Here is a 14,963-nt window from a genome sequence, read left to right as displayed (position 1 = left end):
TTTCAAAATCTTGTACTGTATGCATTTCCTTAAGTGCTCGTCTTTTTTAAAAAAATATTTAAACGGTTCCTTTTTTTTCACCTTGGCAGGTGTATTCCTTCTTGTCTGTTTGTTGTTAAAATGAATACCTACTTACGTCATAAAGTGACACTTTCTCTCTCTCTCTCTCTCTCTCCCTTCCCCCGATGTAGTCTATTGATTGGAACTTTGTTCTCTATTCTGTATTATATGTGTGTGTGTGTGTGTGTGTGTGTGTGTGTGTGTGTGTGTGTGTGTGTGTGTGTGTGTGTGTGTGTGTGTGTGTGTGTGTGAAGTTAGAGAGCTTTAGATATGATGATTTGTTTTTCTTTTAAGGGAATTTCGAGTGGACCGTGGGGCCAATTATTGGTATCATTATAGGATGTGCTGCTATAGGCGTATTCATTTTTATATTGATCCGTTGCTGCCGTCGTTATCAACAACAACAATCCCAAGGTATCATCGTAAGTACCGTCCCAATATCTCAGCCACCCCCAGTAATACATCACACCAACTTTAATCTACCACAAGCGCCTTTTCCATCTGCTGTTAGTCCACAGTATCCTACGACGTCAGGCTATGGAGCAATGAATCCTCAGTATCCTGGAGGACAATATCATTCCCCTCCTACTCCTCCACCATATAGTGATCATGCAGTGGATCCAGTTAACAAAGCATATTAGTTAAAAAAGAAACTATCTTGAATGTTGTAAGAAGGACTATTTAACATTGAGAAAACCTTTAGAAATGTAATTAAAGTGAATTCTCGGCTAATAATAAATATTTACATTGTTTACTTGATAGCTGATTTATTGATGTGTGTGTATGTGTGTGACAGAGATTGGAATAAATCGTAGAAATCATTCTTTTGAAAGGTTCAAGTTTTAAACTTGAAAACTAATGATTAACTGTAGATTATTTTGAGTTTTCTTTGTTTACATGTGCATTGTTATTCTTCTATCAGCTTGTAAATAAAAAATCACTCGCTGAGTGTAAGGAATTAAATAAAGTGTGTTATTAACCACATTACAAATTAATTTGTAAAAACAGCCAAAGTATCCTGCAGAAGTCATTAGTTGTCTTTTTCACTAATACATCACTATGGTAACAGCTACATTTCAAAGAAATATTCTGCAATGCCTGAGAATGAATATTTCGCTAATTCCTTTAAATTATAGCAGTTTGTTCAAATATTAAAGGTGTTCTCGCACACGTGGAAGTCTTCCAGTAGACTTTCCTCACTGTTCTATACACGATCCTTTATGAATTTCGAATTCTGAGAGTGAGCACTTAACAATGCCCACAGATTTAATTATAAACTGAACTAACTACATTAAAAAGGATTGCATTTTCCATCTCCATTTACAATTCGCTTTTCCATAATTCACTGAACACGTCAGAAGTCAATCATTATCCCTTTTCATCATTTAGATGATGGGAATTCAAATAAACTGCATTTCATATAATTTACCTCACATGCATTTCAAAGGCACAATGTCTAAAATATGTTGTAGAATTTAAAATATAAAATATTTTGTTAAATTTCAATATGATAAATGTTGTAGATTTTCTACGTATGAAAAGAAGCGGTATGGCTTATTTTTCTACACAGACTTTTATTATGCTTCTATATTATGATTCTATATTATTTCCATGTAACACGTGTTTTTATTTTTTGTCTCTAATAAAATAAGCAAACGTATATTTTATTTGAATATTAAAAATTATTAAAGAAATCTTAATGTTTTTCATTTTATAAAAGAAAAAAGAAATACAACTTTCTACTTTAATAATAAAATAAGTATAAATTAATACCTTATTAATCCACAAAGAAATTTCTAAAAGAAACTCAAACCATATTACATATTATCAACGCTTGTTAATGAATAAAACTAGATTACTGCCAGACTCACCACAGATCACCTCTTGGAACGCCAGTGGCATAAAAAACAAGACTCTGGAACTTCAAGAATTCTCTCATAGATACAACCCTGACGTCATCCTAATTAATGAAACTCATCTAAGACCTGCAGACAATCCAAAACTGAGAGGCTACACACTATATAGAAACGACCGACTGGATTACAGAGATGGTGATACAGCCATATTTATTAGGAACTGCATCAGGCACAATGGAATACTCACCCCCCCCAACCTCCAACCTAGAACTCACCGGTGTCGAAGTCCACACAAATTAAACTGGAAGACTTAAAATCTACGCCGCCTACAACTCCCCTGCTAAGACCCCGCTATTTTCTGACTTGGATGCTGTACCAGGCACAAATGAATCCATCATCGCCGCTAGGGACTTAAACTCCAAACATCCCTCCTGGAACAGCAGAACCACAAATAAAAATGGCCGTATCCTCTTCAGCTAAACAGTATCAAACAACGCTGTCGTAACAGGACCCAGTGAACCAACCCACCACAGCCCAACTGGAACAGCCGACATCCTAGACATCGCCATTCTTCACAACATCAAATACCATCACAGCATTCAAGCACTGAACGAATTACCATCAGACCACAACCCAATCCTACTTCACTTAGGAAACAAAGATTAGTCATCTCCCCCCCCCCCCAAACTCCATCATCTGGGAGAAACTCAAGAAAGTGCTACCAGAACACATTGGTCCGGTTCCCCATATAAAAGCCAAGGAAGAAATAGACATGGCAATAAAGAACCTCACCAATCAAATCAATAAAGCCATAACAGCAGCCACAGTATCCACGATTACCCACAAACAAAATCGTCTCCCGGAAGAAATCATGGACATAATAAGGGAAAAAAACAGACAAAGAGAAAGATATCACAACACTCGTGCTCCCCAGAACTAAACAGCCCTCAACAGATTAAGCAAATCTGTCCGAGAAGCTTTCCAGAACCACAGGAACAAAAAATGGGACAACAAGCTCACCTCCATCTCCACAGCAGATCATTCTATATGGAAATTCATAAACAACCTCAGGATCAAGCGCAAATCCCTCCCCACCTCTGCAAGCAGAACAAAACCTTGTATACACAGATGCTGACAAAGCCGAAGCCATAGCAAGAAACCTAGAGAAACAATGTAGTCCTGCATATGATAACCTAAACATCAGTCACGTATACAAGATCCATCGTAAAGTCAGGTTCACAGTAAATCGTCCCGATGTCAATCCAAGTCCTATAATGTCTACCTCACCTACCGAAATAATCGGCATCATCAACCAACTCAAGATCAAAAAAGCCCCAGGTCCTGACGGCATCACTAACCAAGTCATCAAGGCACTACCACGCAAAGCCATACCACATCTGGCAAACATCATAAACTCCATCCTCAAATGGCAGCACTTCCCCCAGTCATGGAAAATAGCTGACATCATCCCAATTCACAAACCAGGCAAAGACCCACACCTACCTGAAAATTATCGTCCCATCAGCCTGCTATCCAATTTAGGGAAAATAACTGAGAAAATCATCCTCATCAGACTCCAAGATCATGTCAACCAATTAAAAATCATTCCAGAAGAACAATTCGGCTTCCGTCAAAATCACAGCACCACCCATCAAATTCATAGACTGGTAGAATACATCACCACAGGATTCAATTGGAATCAACACACTGGAGCTGTCTTCCTAGACATCTCAAAGGCCTTCGATAAGATCTGGCACCACGGCCTCCTCAACAGGAGGATGCAAGTCAAAATCAATGAAACAGTCTCAACCCAACGGAAAATCCTTGCTGGAGTTCCTCAATGATCACTGCTAGCTCCGATCCTGTTCAACATCTATATGGCAGACATCCCTCAAAATCCTCTCACATCCACCATTGCCCTTTATGCTGATGACGCTGCTATTCTAGCCAGATCTCGTCAACCACTTCTCCTCACCAAAAAACTACAAGACACCATCCTGAATCTAGAAAAATGGTTTAAAGACTGGCGACTACAATTAAACCCCCAGAAAAGTACAACGATACTCCTCACAAGAAGACGAGCATCCCCCAAAGGAGACATCACCCTGTTCAACTCTAAAATTCCCTGGAAAACTGAAGCAAAATACCTTGGAATACTTCTCGAGAAGCGATTATCCTTCAACAGCCACATCAAGAGCATATACACCAAAGCTTCAAAAGTTATCGCCCAGCTATACCCCTTGATCAACAGACACAGCAAACTAAGCTCAACAAATAAAATACTACTGTACAAGAGAGTGATCCGTCCCACAGTCATATACGCCTCCCCAGCCTGGAGCCATACCTCCAAGACAAACATGATCAAGCTACAAAGACTACAGAATAAATGCCTGCGAATGATTCTGGACGCCTCGTGGTTCATCAGGAACGCCGAGATCCACCGGGACATAAATATCCCCTACATCTCCCCACTACTACGCTCCCTAGCAGAAAAATTCTTTAAGAAGACATCTACCCATTCAAACCAACTGATACAACAAGCCGGAAACTATGACGGTAATGACTACTGGAAACATAAAAGACCGAAAGCCATCCTAACACCCAACGACGAATAACCACTTCTGCCCACTGAGGGCGAGCTAAAATAGCTCACAAATCTCTCCCATCACTGCTCCCGAAACAGACAACAGGGAATATGAAAAGCGTCAAGCTTCACCCTCTGCACCATATATGTCCTGCGTCCACTGATAGAAAAGGAGAGAATATTCAAACCCTGAGAGGGTACTGGATAGCAATGCTGTAGCCAATGAAGTTCTAACTGAGGCTCGGCTATTCCTGCCATGATCAGAGCTTTAATAGCTCAATAACACCTTATCCCTACACTGGCCTCTACAGATAACGGGGAAGATGAAAGCGTTCTTCGCCCCTTTAAGCCAGTCCTTATATAAGGACTATAGAAGCATAATAAAATGTGATTCAAATACTATTTCAGCTTACATATGTAACTCTTAATAACTATCGATGAATCTAAATTTCAATCTGAACTGGTGGGAAAAAATTTCCTTCTACTTAAAGGTCACTCATGTTCCTCCATCAAAACCATGGCGTAAAAAATCCCCCTTTCCCTACGTCCATTTTTTTTTCACAACCAGTGTATCCCATGGTGGCATTACTCAAAGATAAAGGCGACCTCTTAGAATTATTCTTCTTCTCCTCTGGCTACTTCCTGGACCATCCAAGTTACCTTTCTTTACACCAAGAACGGCTCACGCAATACCGTCTCTTATTTTCACCAGAAAGGCAGAAAAATTCTGGATGATATTTGCATATCATCTGAGTTTGGTGGCATCCATTAATTGCGTTCATATCTGCTTCAGAATTAAATCTGACGAAAATCATTTGTCAATTCCTCAGACGCATATTTCATCCGGGTATTTCCCAGAGATAAGAGCATGAAAGGTGATTACAGAATGTGTTCTATCACATGATTTTGCAATCACTTCTTTTCCCGGTACTGCAGCTTGTAGCTGTAGTCTTGCACGTTGATTGGTTAGTGAATCGGGCGTACTTAGTCCATTTAGTTGCAAGTTCACTTCTCTCTCTCTCTTCTTTCCTTATTTATTAGCGTTGTCTGGATTTAGAAGTTAATGTAAGTAGAACTTTTGTTAAAAATAAAAACTTGATGATACTTTAATGTAAAATAACAATTACTGAATTTTAATCGTATTCAATAGTTTAATTATAAAAGCAATTGTACTTAGAAACTACTGTTTATATAATGTTAACCCTAGTCTCAATACAACATTTATAATTACGTCATTGAATTTTGGTTTAAAACAAAGTCATGACAAGGAAGGATTTTGTTGTTTATTTAAAATGCAAATAATAATCTGAATGGTCGAAAACGACGATTTTTGAAAATAATACATTATAAGATTATTTACAATGAAATTCATAAGTTAATTAGAATACGGAGATAGACCACTTTTAATTTTGTATGCAAAATATAAAGAGAGATGATGAGAACAAATGTAAACTTTATGAATTAACTATAGATATAAATATGACTATAAATATAAATACAAAAACAAGAATGTTACTTTTTTTTCAATTAACTATAAATCCCTATAAACATAAATGTAAGGTGCAGTGCTATTAAGTGGCATCGCGCAAATGTCCATTTTTCTTACTACAGTTAAGTGTACTATACTATATATTTTCAAATTTAAGTATTGGAAGTGTATAATTTATCCGATTATTATTTAAGGATTTAAAAAATAGAGAATTTAAACTAATCCTTCTCCAAATCATATTTATAAATTGGGGTATTATTTTTGAATCTGAGAATGACATTGTATGTAATAAATGATACTGATTCAGGATCGAGTTGAAAGACTGTTTTAAAGTAGGAAACGAAATTTAATGAGATGTATGACAGCAAGCGACTTCGTTTTGCTACTTCATAAATAGTCCTAAAATAATTCAATTTAATTCACTAATAATAGAAAATATCTTTGTATGGATATTCCACAAATACTTGAAGTGGTTCTTGCAACCTTGGAGGGGCGGCATCCTATTGATATATCAAAGAGATATCCGTTATCTCTCCACTATGGTTTTTTATAACTTTATATAGCTTAAAATAACACAATAATAAATTGACAACAGTTAAGAGATGTATCTCAAAGAACGATTACTTTATAGGTTTATCAGAGCAGTCAAGTATTGGCCTTTTAATGTTCGAAAACAAACCATTAATACTCGACTGGAAGAACATCTCTAGGAATATACGTGACAGGTTTAATTTTTTTTTTCTAGTACTTCTCTTGAAGTATATTTATCTCCAACATCGTATCAGAAATTTCTAATAATCAGACTTCCCATATTTGGTAGTTACACAGATTAATTTTATCATTCTTTTGTTAGTTGTTTGAATTTGTGTTCTATGTCGCTTTTTTGCTATTTATTACTTTTTTTATTTTTTACTATTTATTTATTTAACTATTATAATAGTGTATAGCTATTTTTAACTATACACTATTATATACACTACTATTTTTATCTACACTATCACCAAAAACAGGGAAATACTGATACAACATCTAACTATAAAGCAAAGAAAATGATATGAAAATTAAACGACTAATGAAATATCGGTAAAGACAGGCAGATGAAATACGGCAAATTACGCGCTGCTTAAAAGGGCTAGAAATAAAATATGTTGATAAAGGAAAAAAAAGACTAGTAATTTTATGCTGTAGCATTATATTTGTTTCTAAAACTAATCCAAGATATAGATTGTCAGCTAAGTTAAAATCTCCAACCTATTTTCATCACTTCAGTATCCACATGAATAAATACCATTCATTTGGATTCATATTACTTTTAGAGAAAATATTTATGTGAGATCAGTGAAAGATGAAGGAAACGACCACATGGTATCAACTGCCATCTGTTCACTTCCCTTATCTCGTTCCTGACAGACTGTCATAGCCGTATGTGCACGCAGAGCCGGCGCTAGGATCTTTGACGCCCGCATGCAATTTCTATCTAAGCGCCCCTGTAACGATCCGGGAGTGTGTGGTTCTTTTACGATAATAAAAATTTAAATGATTTGAAATTTCTTAAATAAATTTTGACAGAACAACCACACGTTGGTTCGCTAAATGTAACGAACAGGGGGTGTTGACTAGGCAGGATAATCGTAAAAAACCCGTATATTCAAAAAATTCTCAAAAGTTAAAGCAAATTTTGATAAAGCCACTTCACTTTAATCGTTGAATATAACGATACAGGAATTATAGCCCTCTCATCGACCCGAATCGCTAACAAAATTAAAATGAATTTTAATTAAAGTTAAAATTTATTTGAACAAAAGTTTTAAAAATTCTTGCATTTTACGAGTTACTGAATTCTTAGTAAATTGTAATAATTTTTATAGGTGGAACTATCTTTTTGGAAATTAAAGAAACTCAAGACTTCAGAATTCAGAAATAATTAGAACATTTAATAAGTATTCAAAAAATAATATCTTTACAGAATAACAGAAAATAAATTAAATTACATAAAAACACTTGAATTTTTTAAATTAAAATTTTAAGGTTTTTGATTTCATATTCACAAAATTAGAAATAATGGTCTTAACGTCTAATTCCGCACATATATCATTATTAACGATATTAACGCCAAACCAGCAAGCCTTTTTCTTGTGACATACTTGTTCTTAAGTAGGTTTTAATCAATTTTAACTTGAAAAGGAACGTTCACCGCTCGCTACACTAACAATTAAGGTTAATAGTATTCTTAAAGCAATTGAAAAGTTAGGGAAAGATAAATTATTGGACAAAGTAAAATTAAGAATATCGAAAGGGCTTTGAATATTTAAATTATCATTCCGAAAATATCCCGGAACGCACATAACTCGTCATATAGTTCTATTGCATTTACGTTTTAATTGTCGCGGTCCTTCAAGAGAATCTTTAAATCGTCACAAATGTTTCGTAAATCTTCGTTATTAATTTGTAGTAATCTATACAATAAATTGAAATTATCATAATATGTTTTTAGTTGTTCAAAACGTTCTATTACCGAACACATTGCAACGTCTAGAAGTGTATAAAACACATTCACTCTAAATTTATCTTCTGCGATTGTGGCGTTTCGTTATGATGCTCGTAGTCAAATTGTCGTGTCTTCTTTCGTCGCGAACTTCCGTAGCAGTTTTAAATTTTTGTTCTCCATCCACCTCTTCACTCAGTTATTTTGCCGTTTTTAGAACTTCTTTAAAATTTGTATCTGATCGATACTCTTGTAAGAATATTTTTAAGTTTTCGATATATTCTAAAGCAAGCGTAATGTTCATATTTTTGTCTTGAAGCATTTTACTCACAGGGTTTATTCTGTTAAGTAAATCATGCCAAGTTATAAGAGAGCAAATAAATTTGTAGTCCTTTATTTTAGCACATAATATTTGTGGTTCATGCTGAGTTTCTTTATTAAAATGTGTTCATTATTTAAATTTTCAAAACGTGCATCATAAATTTCTCCTAACTGATAATGTAGACGGCGGATTGCATTAATTTTACCTTCCCATCGCGTTTTTGATGGCTGTTTCAATGTTAATTAAAACAGCCATCAAAAACGCGACGGGAATGTAAAACGAACTTTACGATATCAGTTAGGAGAGGCAATCATTTAAAAAATGATTGCCCAACGTTTGTAAGAGAATGAAAAGAAATTATATATTTCTTGAATAATTGCAAAGAAACTAATTGTATCTGCATTCACTTTGGCTGCATCGTTAATGATTAAATTTAGAGTATGAGCAGCACATGGCACGTAAAAAGCTGGAGGATTTTTGTTCAAAAGCAAATTTTGGAGCCCATATTTGCCCCATTGTTCATACCTTTGACCTCGCTGGTCTTCAATGGGAATGGTCCATTTTCCAGTTGTTCCATTATTGTTGCACATAAACCCCGTCCTGTGGAATCTGATGTATCTTCAAAACCTAAAATGTTTTCCCTGATCTTGACAATTCCATTTGTCACAGGAAACAAAGCGAATAATAATGGTCATTTTTTCTGTTTTACCTGCATCAGGTGTGCAGTCTAAAATTATGGAATAATATTTAGATTTTAGAATTGATAATAAAATTGTATCCCTGATTGCGGTACTCAAAGTTTTCAATATTTCAGTTTGACTTTCTTTACTCAAATTAGTGTATTTCATTAACAATAGTGAATTTACTCTATTGTTTCGTTGTAGGGCCCTTTCAACATGATTTTCCATAATGGGATCAAACTTCCCAAACAGTTCGACTAATTTTAAAAAATTGCCGTTATTTCTTTCATATAATTTATCAGATGATCCGCGAAAAGCTAAATTTCGGCTACCAACGAATTTTATAATTTTAATCAAGCGTTTTAAAACACTCCAATGTTTCTTTTCCATTTCATACATGCTCTCAGTCTGGAAATCAATAGTAGTTTTGTTTTTTAAATTTTTATCAAGTTCCTTCCATTTTAAGGAATTTTTCATGTGAATTAAACTATTTTCATATCTATGTAAAGTTGTACTTACATTTTTCCAATCGTTATAACCTTCTACAAGTCTCAGTGGGTGATTCAGTTGATTCAGTAGGTGTGAAAGGTTTGCAACAAAAGCAAAAAACAGAATTTAAAGTTTCGGAATAATTGAGCCATGTTCTTGGCACGAGCTCCAGTTTTCCATTTTTCTATTATAATACGTGTCGCCAAATTTACGACCATATGTATCTCTGGGATATATTATATTTTTATTTTGAACATCCCCATTTCAATTAAAACAACTCGTAATTTTTCACCAATATTTCCCCGTTCACCTGGATCTTCTAAATTCACAGAGACTAACAATGTGTTAGTTTCGCGGTCAACTACAACTAAATCTTGTTGTAGTTGACTTAACTCATGTTCGATTATCTTGTTCAATAGTTGCAATGGTACTTTCATGCAAACTGGATGATGTGCACGGTTCTTCAACTGTGATTTCTGATGTATCGAGTTGGTTACAATCTGCATCAGAATATTTTAATATTTTAACAAATTTATTAAGAGCCCCAGTTTGTTTCTTAATATCTGCTTCTTTCGCAGCATGACGCTTATGATGTTGTGCACCGGATAATTTTTTTTAAAATTTTTGATTCCATTTCTATTTTATACCCACAAGAAATTATTACACAACACGACACAGAGACGAAATAATAGTCCGCACTGCGCTACTGTCAGTCGCCAACTGAGATGCGTACCATAAGACTGGTTAACTAGCAACAAATGTTTTCTACGAAAATTCGTTTCTGAGCATAAAAACCGTTCACCGTTTCACTTTAGATGGACTGCAGTAGACACAACATTCTGCAGGCAAGCATTTAGCTGCTCTCGCTGCAAAATTGTAAACAGCCGGCTGATCAAAGAGGCGCCAATATACATTTTTTTAAAAATTTGTATTCAGTGTATACTGCCTCATTTATTTTAATATTGATCATTCTAAGAATTATTTTGTTTTTATGATAAAAATTTTGTTTCTTAAAAATTAACTTATGAACCGTTTCCTGGCGACGGCGCCCTCATCGTAGCCGTGTTCGTATGCACCGCATGCGAACACCGCTTTTTTTTTTTTTTTTTTTTTTTTTTTTTTTTTTTTTTTTTTTAACGCATGGGTATCAAGTAGACAATTTTTGGAATTTGGCAAGTAACACGTATTCATATTTAAGAAAATGCACCAAGAATTTGCATGTCTGTTTTGTTTCAGCATATTTGTGCAAAGCAGCATTCCGTCTGTTAAAGTGGTTCGGTTCTTTGATTTAATTAAAATAAAGTATTGAACCACTTTGGTAGGATCCTTAGACTTATGTTTAGCAAATTGCAGATCAAATTCCAAAAAAATATTGCAGTTTTATTGAAGTGTTAATACGATTTTTGGGTTCCTTTTTTATATTTTTTTATTTTTAACAACAGTATAAAAGCTTTGTTGTTAGCTAGGCTATTAAAGAAATCTAACCTACCTCTGAGGTGATGACACGTAGATAAATAGTTAAAATTTTAAGTAAAAATTTTAAGTAATACATAATTTTTAAGTAAACAAAGTCGATCGTCGATGGTTATTTATTGTTGAAGTAGATCTTGCTTAAAATAGTACATACAGGACGCCACTGATGCAGAGGAACTTCAGGTAAAGCCAAATACCATTTCGCACACAAAATGGTAGTCCATATTTTACCGAAGTTTCTATATGAAAACAAAATAATAAAAATAAATAAATAAATAATAACTTTGATTCTGAGGTATATTAAACGGCAGTATAGGAAAAGTGTCAGTAATAGTGAGATATCGAGGGTGGTATACATCTCTTCCGTGTAGAGTATGACGCTGAATAGGAAGTGAGCGGGGTTCTTAATGTATTGTTTGGGGGGGGGGGAGCAGCAAGTTATTGTAATAATTTCCACCCAGCATGTGATGTCATGCTGAAATGAGGAATTTATCCACGTGTAGCATTGGCATCTCAGCAATTCTGTACTCGTATATATATATTTTTTTAATTTTGTATTATTAATGCACATTGTCATACTTACTTGCCATCGCAATTTAAGGTACCATTTTGTTGATAGACTGCGATATAGTTGTTCATTAAGCTCAATTACATAGATTTCGTTCTTATCTTAATTTGTTTCGAGGTCATTTGTCATATCCTGAGATACTAGGTTTGTGGTCTTAGGTGGTCATCTAATCCGTTGATAATAACTTCGTAATAAATAACAGAACACTGTCATAAAAAGGACAAAATGTTGCGAAATAATTTGTTGCCAGATAGATGATAGAAGATAGATGAGTACGCCATATTTGATATTTTGTGTTTCACTGTTATGTTTCTCGAAGTTAAACTATTTTCTGCCAGCTCAATATGATTTAAACCAATTATTCGCAACACTTACGATATCGTATCTATCCCATTTTCTGCAAGGGCAGATCGCGATGGACACAGTCAAATTCTTTGGACATGTCTAGAAAAGCAGCTGCGTTACATTCCTCACTGTTTGTCCAGCTTTGTATTAATTTCATGAAAATTCTAAAATAAGTTCTAACTGCGCTTTATTTTAAATGTTGGGTCTAAAACAATACTGATTGGGAAAATAAAAAGATATAGGACCTTATAAAATAAGCATAGTATTGATATAAGTCTATTTTTTACTGCATTGCATGCAATCTTAACCCATAACAATTTACAGACAAAAAATACCAGTTGTGGTAGTGGTGGAGGTGGGCGGTAGATGGCGTTGATGGAGATGATTCGTAGTAGAGGTTCGGTGGTGTGGTCGAGACATTTGTATGTCTCCTCCCGCGATTAGTCTTCGGACTCCTTGGATGCTTCAGGAATAATAATTTTTTTTTATATCGTTCTTTCAAATATTTACATATGTACAATGATCATCTATTCAGCATATTATTTTACAAGGTTCGGCAGTTTGTCCTACATATAATGAGATTTAAATAGTAATGATGATAACAGTTTTTTTTTATATATATAACAATCTTAATAATAATTTACAATTATATTGTTCACAGTTACATAAGCTGTATAATATTACATGTTGTAGTTTACTATTTTTTTTCAAGTTTGAAAAGGTGTGATTATACAACAGTATTTACACATATACAATCTAAATATTATATTTCCTTATTCTCACAAACATACGGTGTAAACTCATGATTTACATTTAAAAGATTTTTTTTTTACATTGCATATATTTGTTACAGTTATTGTATACATTACATACATTTGTTTACATATGATACATTACTTACATTTCTTCACATGTGATATTTAGATTACGTACATTGGTTTACATATTATACATACATTACATACATTGGTTCATGTGATACGTACATTACATGCATTTGGTTACATATGATACATGTTGGATGAGAACTAATTTCTTTGCTTTATTCCTCGAAGCTTATATTATGTAAACTTATCTGAGGATGACACCAGCTGGTTATTTTGTATTTTTGTTTTACTACGAAATCTACGAAGCTACGAAATCTATGGTTGAAAAATTCGCGCACCCGCACTCACACTCACACACACACACACACACACACACACACACACACACACACATGCACGCGCATGCACACACACCCCTCCACTACCCCCACACACAATAACTTGGAATTTATTGATGCGTCGCTGAACTGGAAGCCTGAGCGAATATATAGTGTTTCATCAAGTTTGTATGTATTTTGGGTGCGTGTTTCTTGTTCATAGTATGTCCTTAGAGCTCTTTTCAGGCTATTGTAGTTTGTAAGGTTTCTGTATTCAAAAGGTGATTTGTTTATCATGTCTGGGATGTAGAAGTTTCTCGTGGCCTTTCCGTAGTGATTATTGTATTTTATGTGATATAATTAGTTGTCTGCGGTCTTGTTATACGGTATGTATTTCTGACTGTCCTGTAGTTGCCATCGAAATTATGTTTTAGCAGAGCTGCATAGTGACGTAAGTGTTTTGCTATCAGTATTTTGTATTCTGACATTGCAGTGTATATAAAGTCGTTATTGTCTCTGTTCCCAAAAGATCAGTTTTATCATTTTGTACTGTAGTGACATTAATCTATTTAGTTTGTAGGGTGCACAGAAATCATAAGTTGTTATAGAGTATCTTAGTATATCTTGGCATAGTGATTTGTATATTAATGCTTTTAGGCGTGTAGGAACTATGTCTTTTAACCTGTAGAGTTTGCCAGTTATTGTTCGGAGTTTGTTGTGTAGATGGTTTATGTGTCTATTCCAGTTCCTATCTGCATCCAAGTAAATTCCAAGGTATCATATTGTTTCAGCATGAGTGATTGTAGTAGTTTTGCTGTTATGTGTGTTTTTATGTTGCAAAGTGGATGTGGATGATTATGTATTTGTTATCAACTGGTCGAATCAGTGGATTTCTGAATATCATTAATTTTGTCTTTTCTGAGTTTAGGTGTATGGAGTTTTTCGTGAGCCAGTCTATGATCAGATTTATATCATGTTGCATATTTGTTTGGGCTATGCTTGCGTTATTATGGATGGATATTATTGCTGTATCGTCTGCGTATTGGAATATCTTACCTTTGAGTTTGAGTGGTAGCTGATTAATATCGTGCATGTAAATGTTGAATAGAGTTGGGGAGAGTACAGCTCCCTATGGTACTCCACAGGTTACTGGTAGCTCTCTGCTTCGGTTTGACCCGATACGTGTGATATGCTTTCTATTTTGAAGGTAGTTTGTAAACCACCTGTGAAGAGGCCCGTCTATTCCAACATACCTCATATTTTCTAACAAGGTTTGATGTGTAAGTGTATCAAATGCTTTAGTCAGATCTATAAAGACTACCATGGCAATTTTGTTTTTGTCTAAGGCGGTATTAATTACGTCTGAAAAGTCTTCCAAGAGAGATGTTGTTCCCTTATTTTTCTGAAAACCATATTGTTTTTTGGGGATAATTTAAAATATCTCAGTGTACGCTCAGTATGATCAGTA

The 14,963-nt window shown here is 34.6% G+C and overlaps 2 protein-coding genes across 4 annotated transcripts in view; both read left to right on the top strand.

The window, feature by feature from the left end:
• LOC150103554 (uncharacterized) overlaps window positions 1-1,042 on the top strand; it is a 45,829-nt gene extending 44,787 nt beyond the window's left edge. For both annotated transcript variants that reach the window (XM_090398092.1, XM_090398093.1), the window contains exon 5: window positions 355-1,042. In XM_090398092.1, the coding sequence (XP_090254218.1) occupies window positions 355-701 (347 nt within the window). In that variant the 3' untranslated portion in view covers window positions 702-1,042. The remainder of the gene's footprint in view (window positions 1-354) is intronic.
• Window positions 1,043-5,435: 4,393 nt separating this feature from the next.
• Window positions 5,436-14,963, top strand: part of LOC150103553 (uncharacterized) — a 36,486-nt gene continuing 26,958 nt past the window's right edge. For both annotated transcript variants that reach the window (XM_090397660.1, XM_090397659.1), the window contains exon 1: window positions 5,436-5,565. The gene's annotated coding sequence lies outside the window, so the exon portion shown is untranslated. The remainder of the gene's footprint in view (window positions 5,566-14,963) is intronic.

This window comes from Typopeltis vanoorti, chromosome 9 (assembly GCF_054136105.1).
Source record: "Typopeltis vanoorti isolate ZY-2024b chromosome 9, IOZ_Tvanoo_1.0, whole genome shotgun sequence".
NCBI classification, from domain to species: domain Eukaryota; kingdom Metazoa; phylum Arthropoda; class Arachnida; order Uropygi; family Thelyphonidae; genus Typopeltis; species Typopeltis vanoorti.
This window is presented reverse-complemented; position numbering and strand designations above follow the sequence as displayed.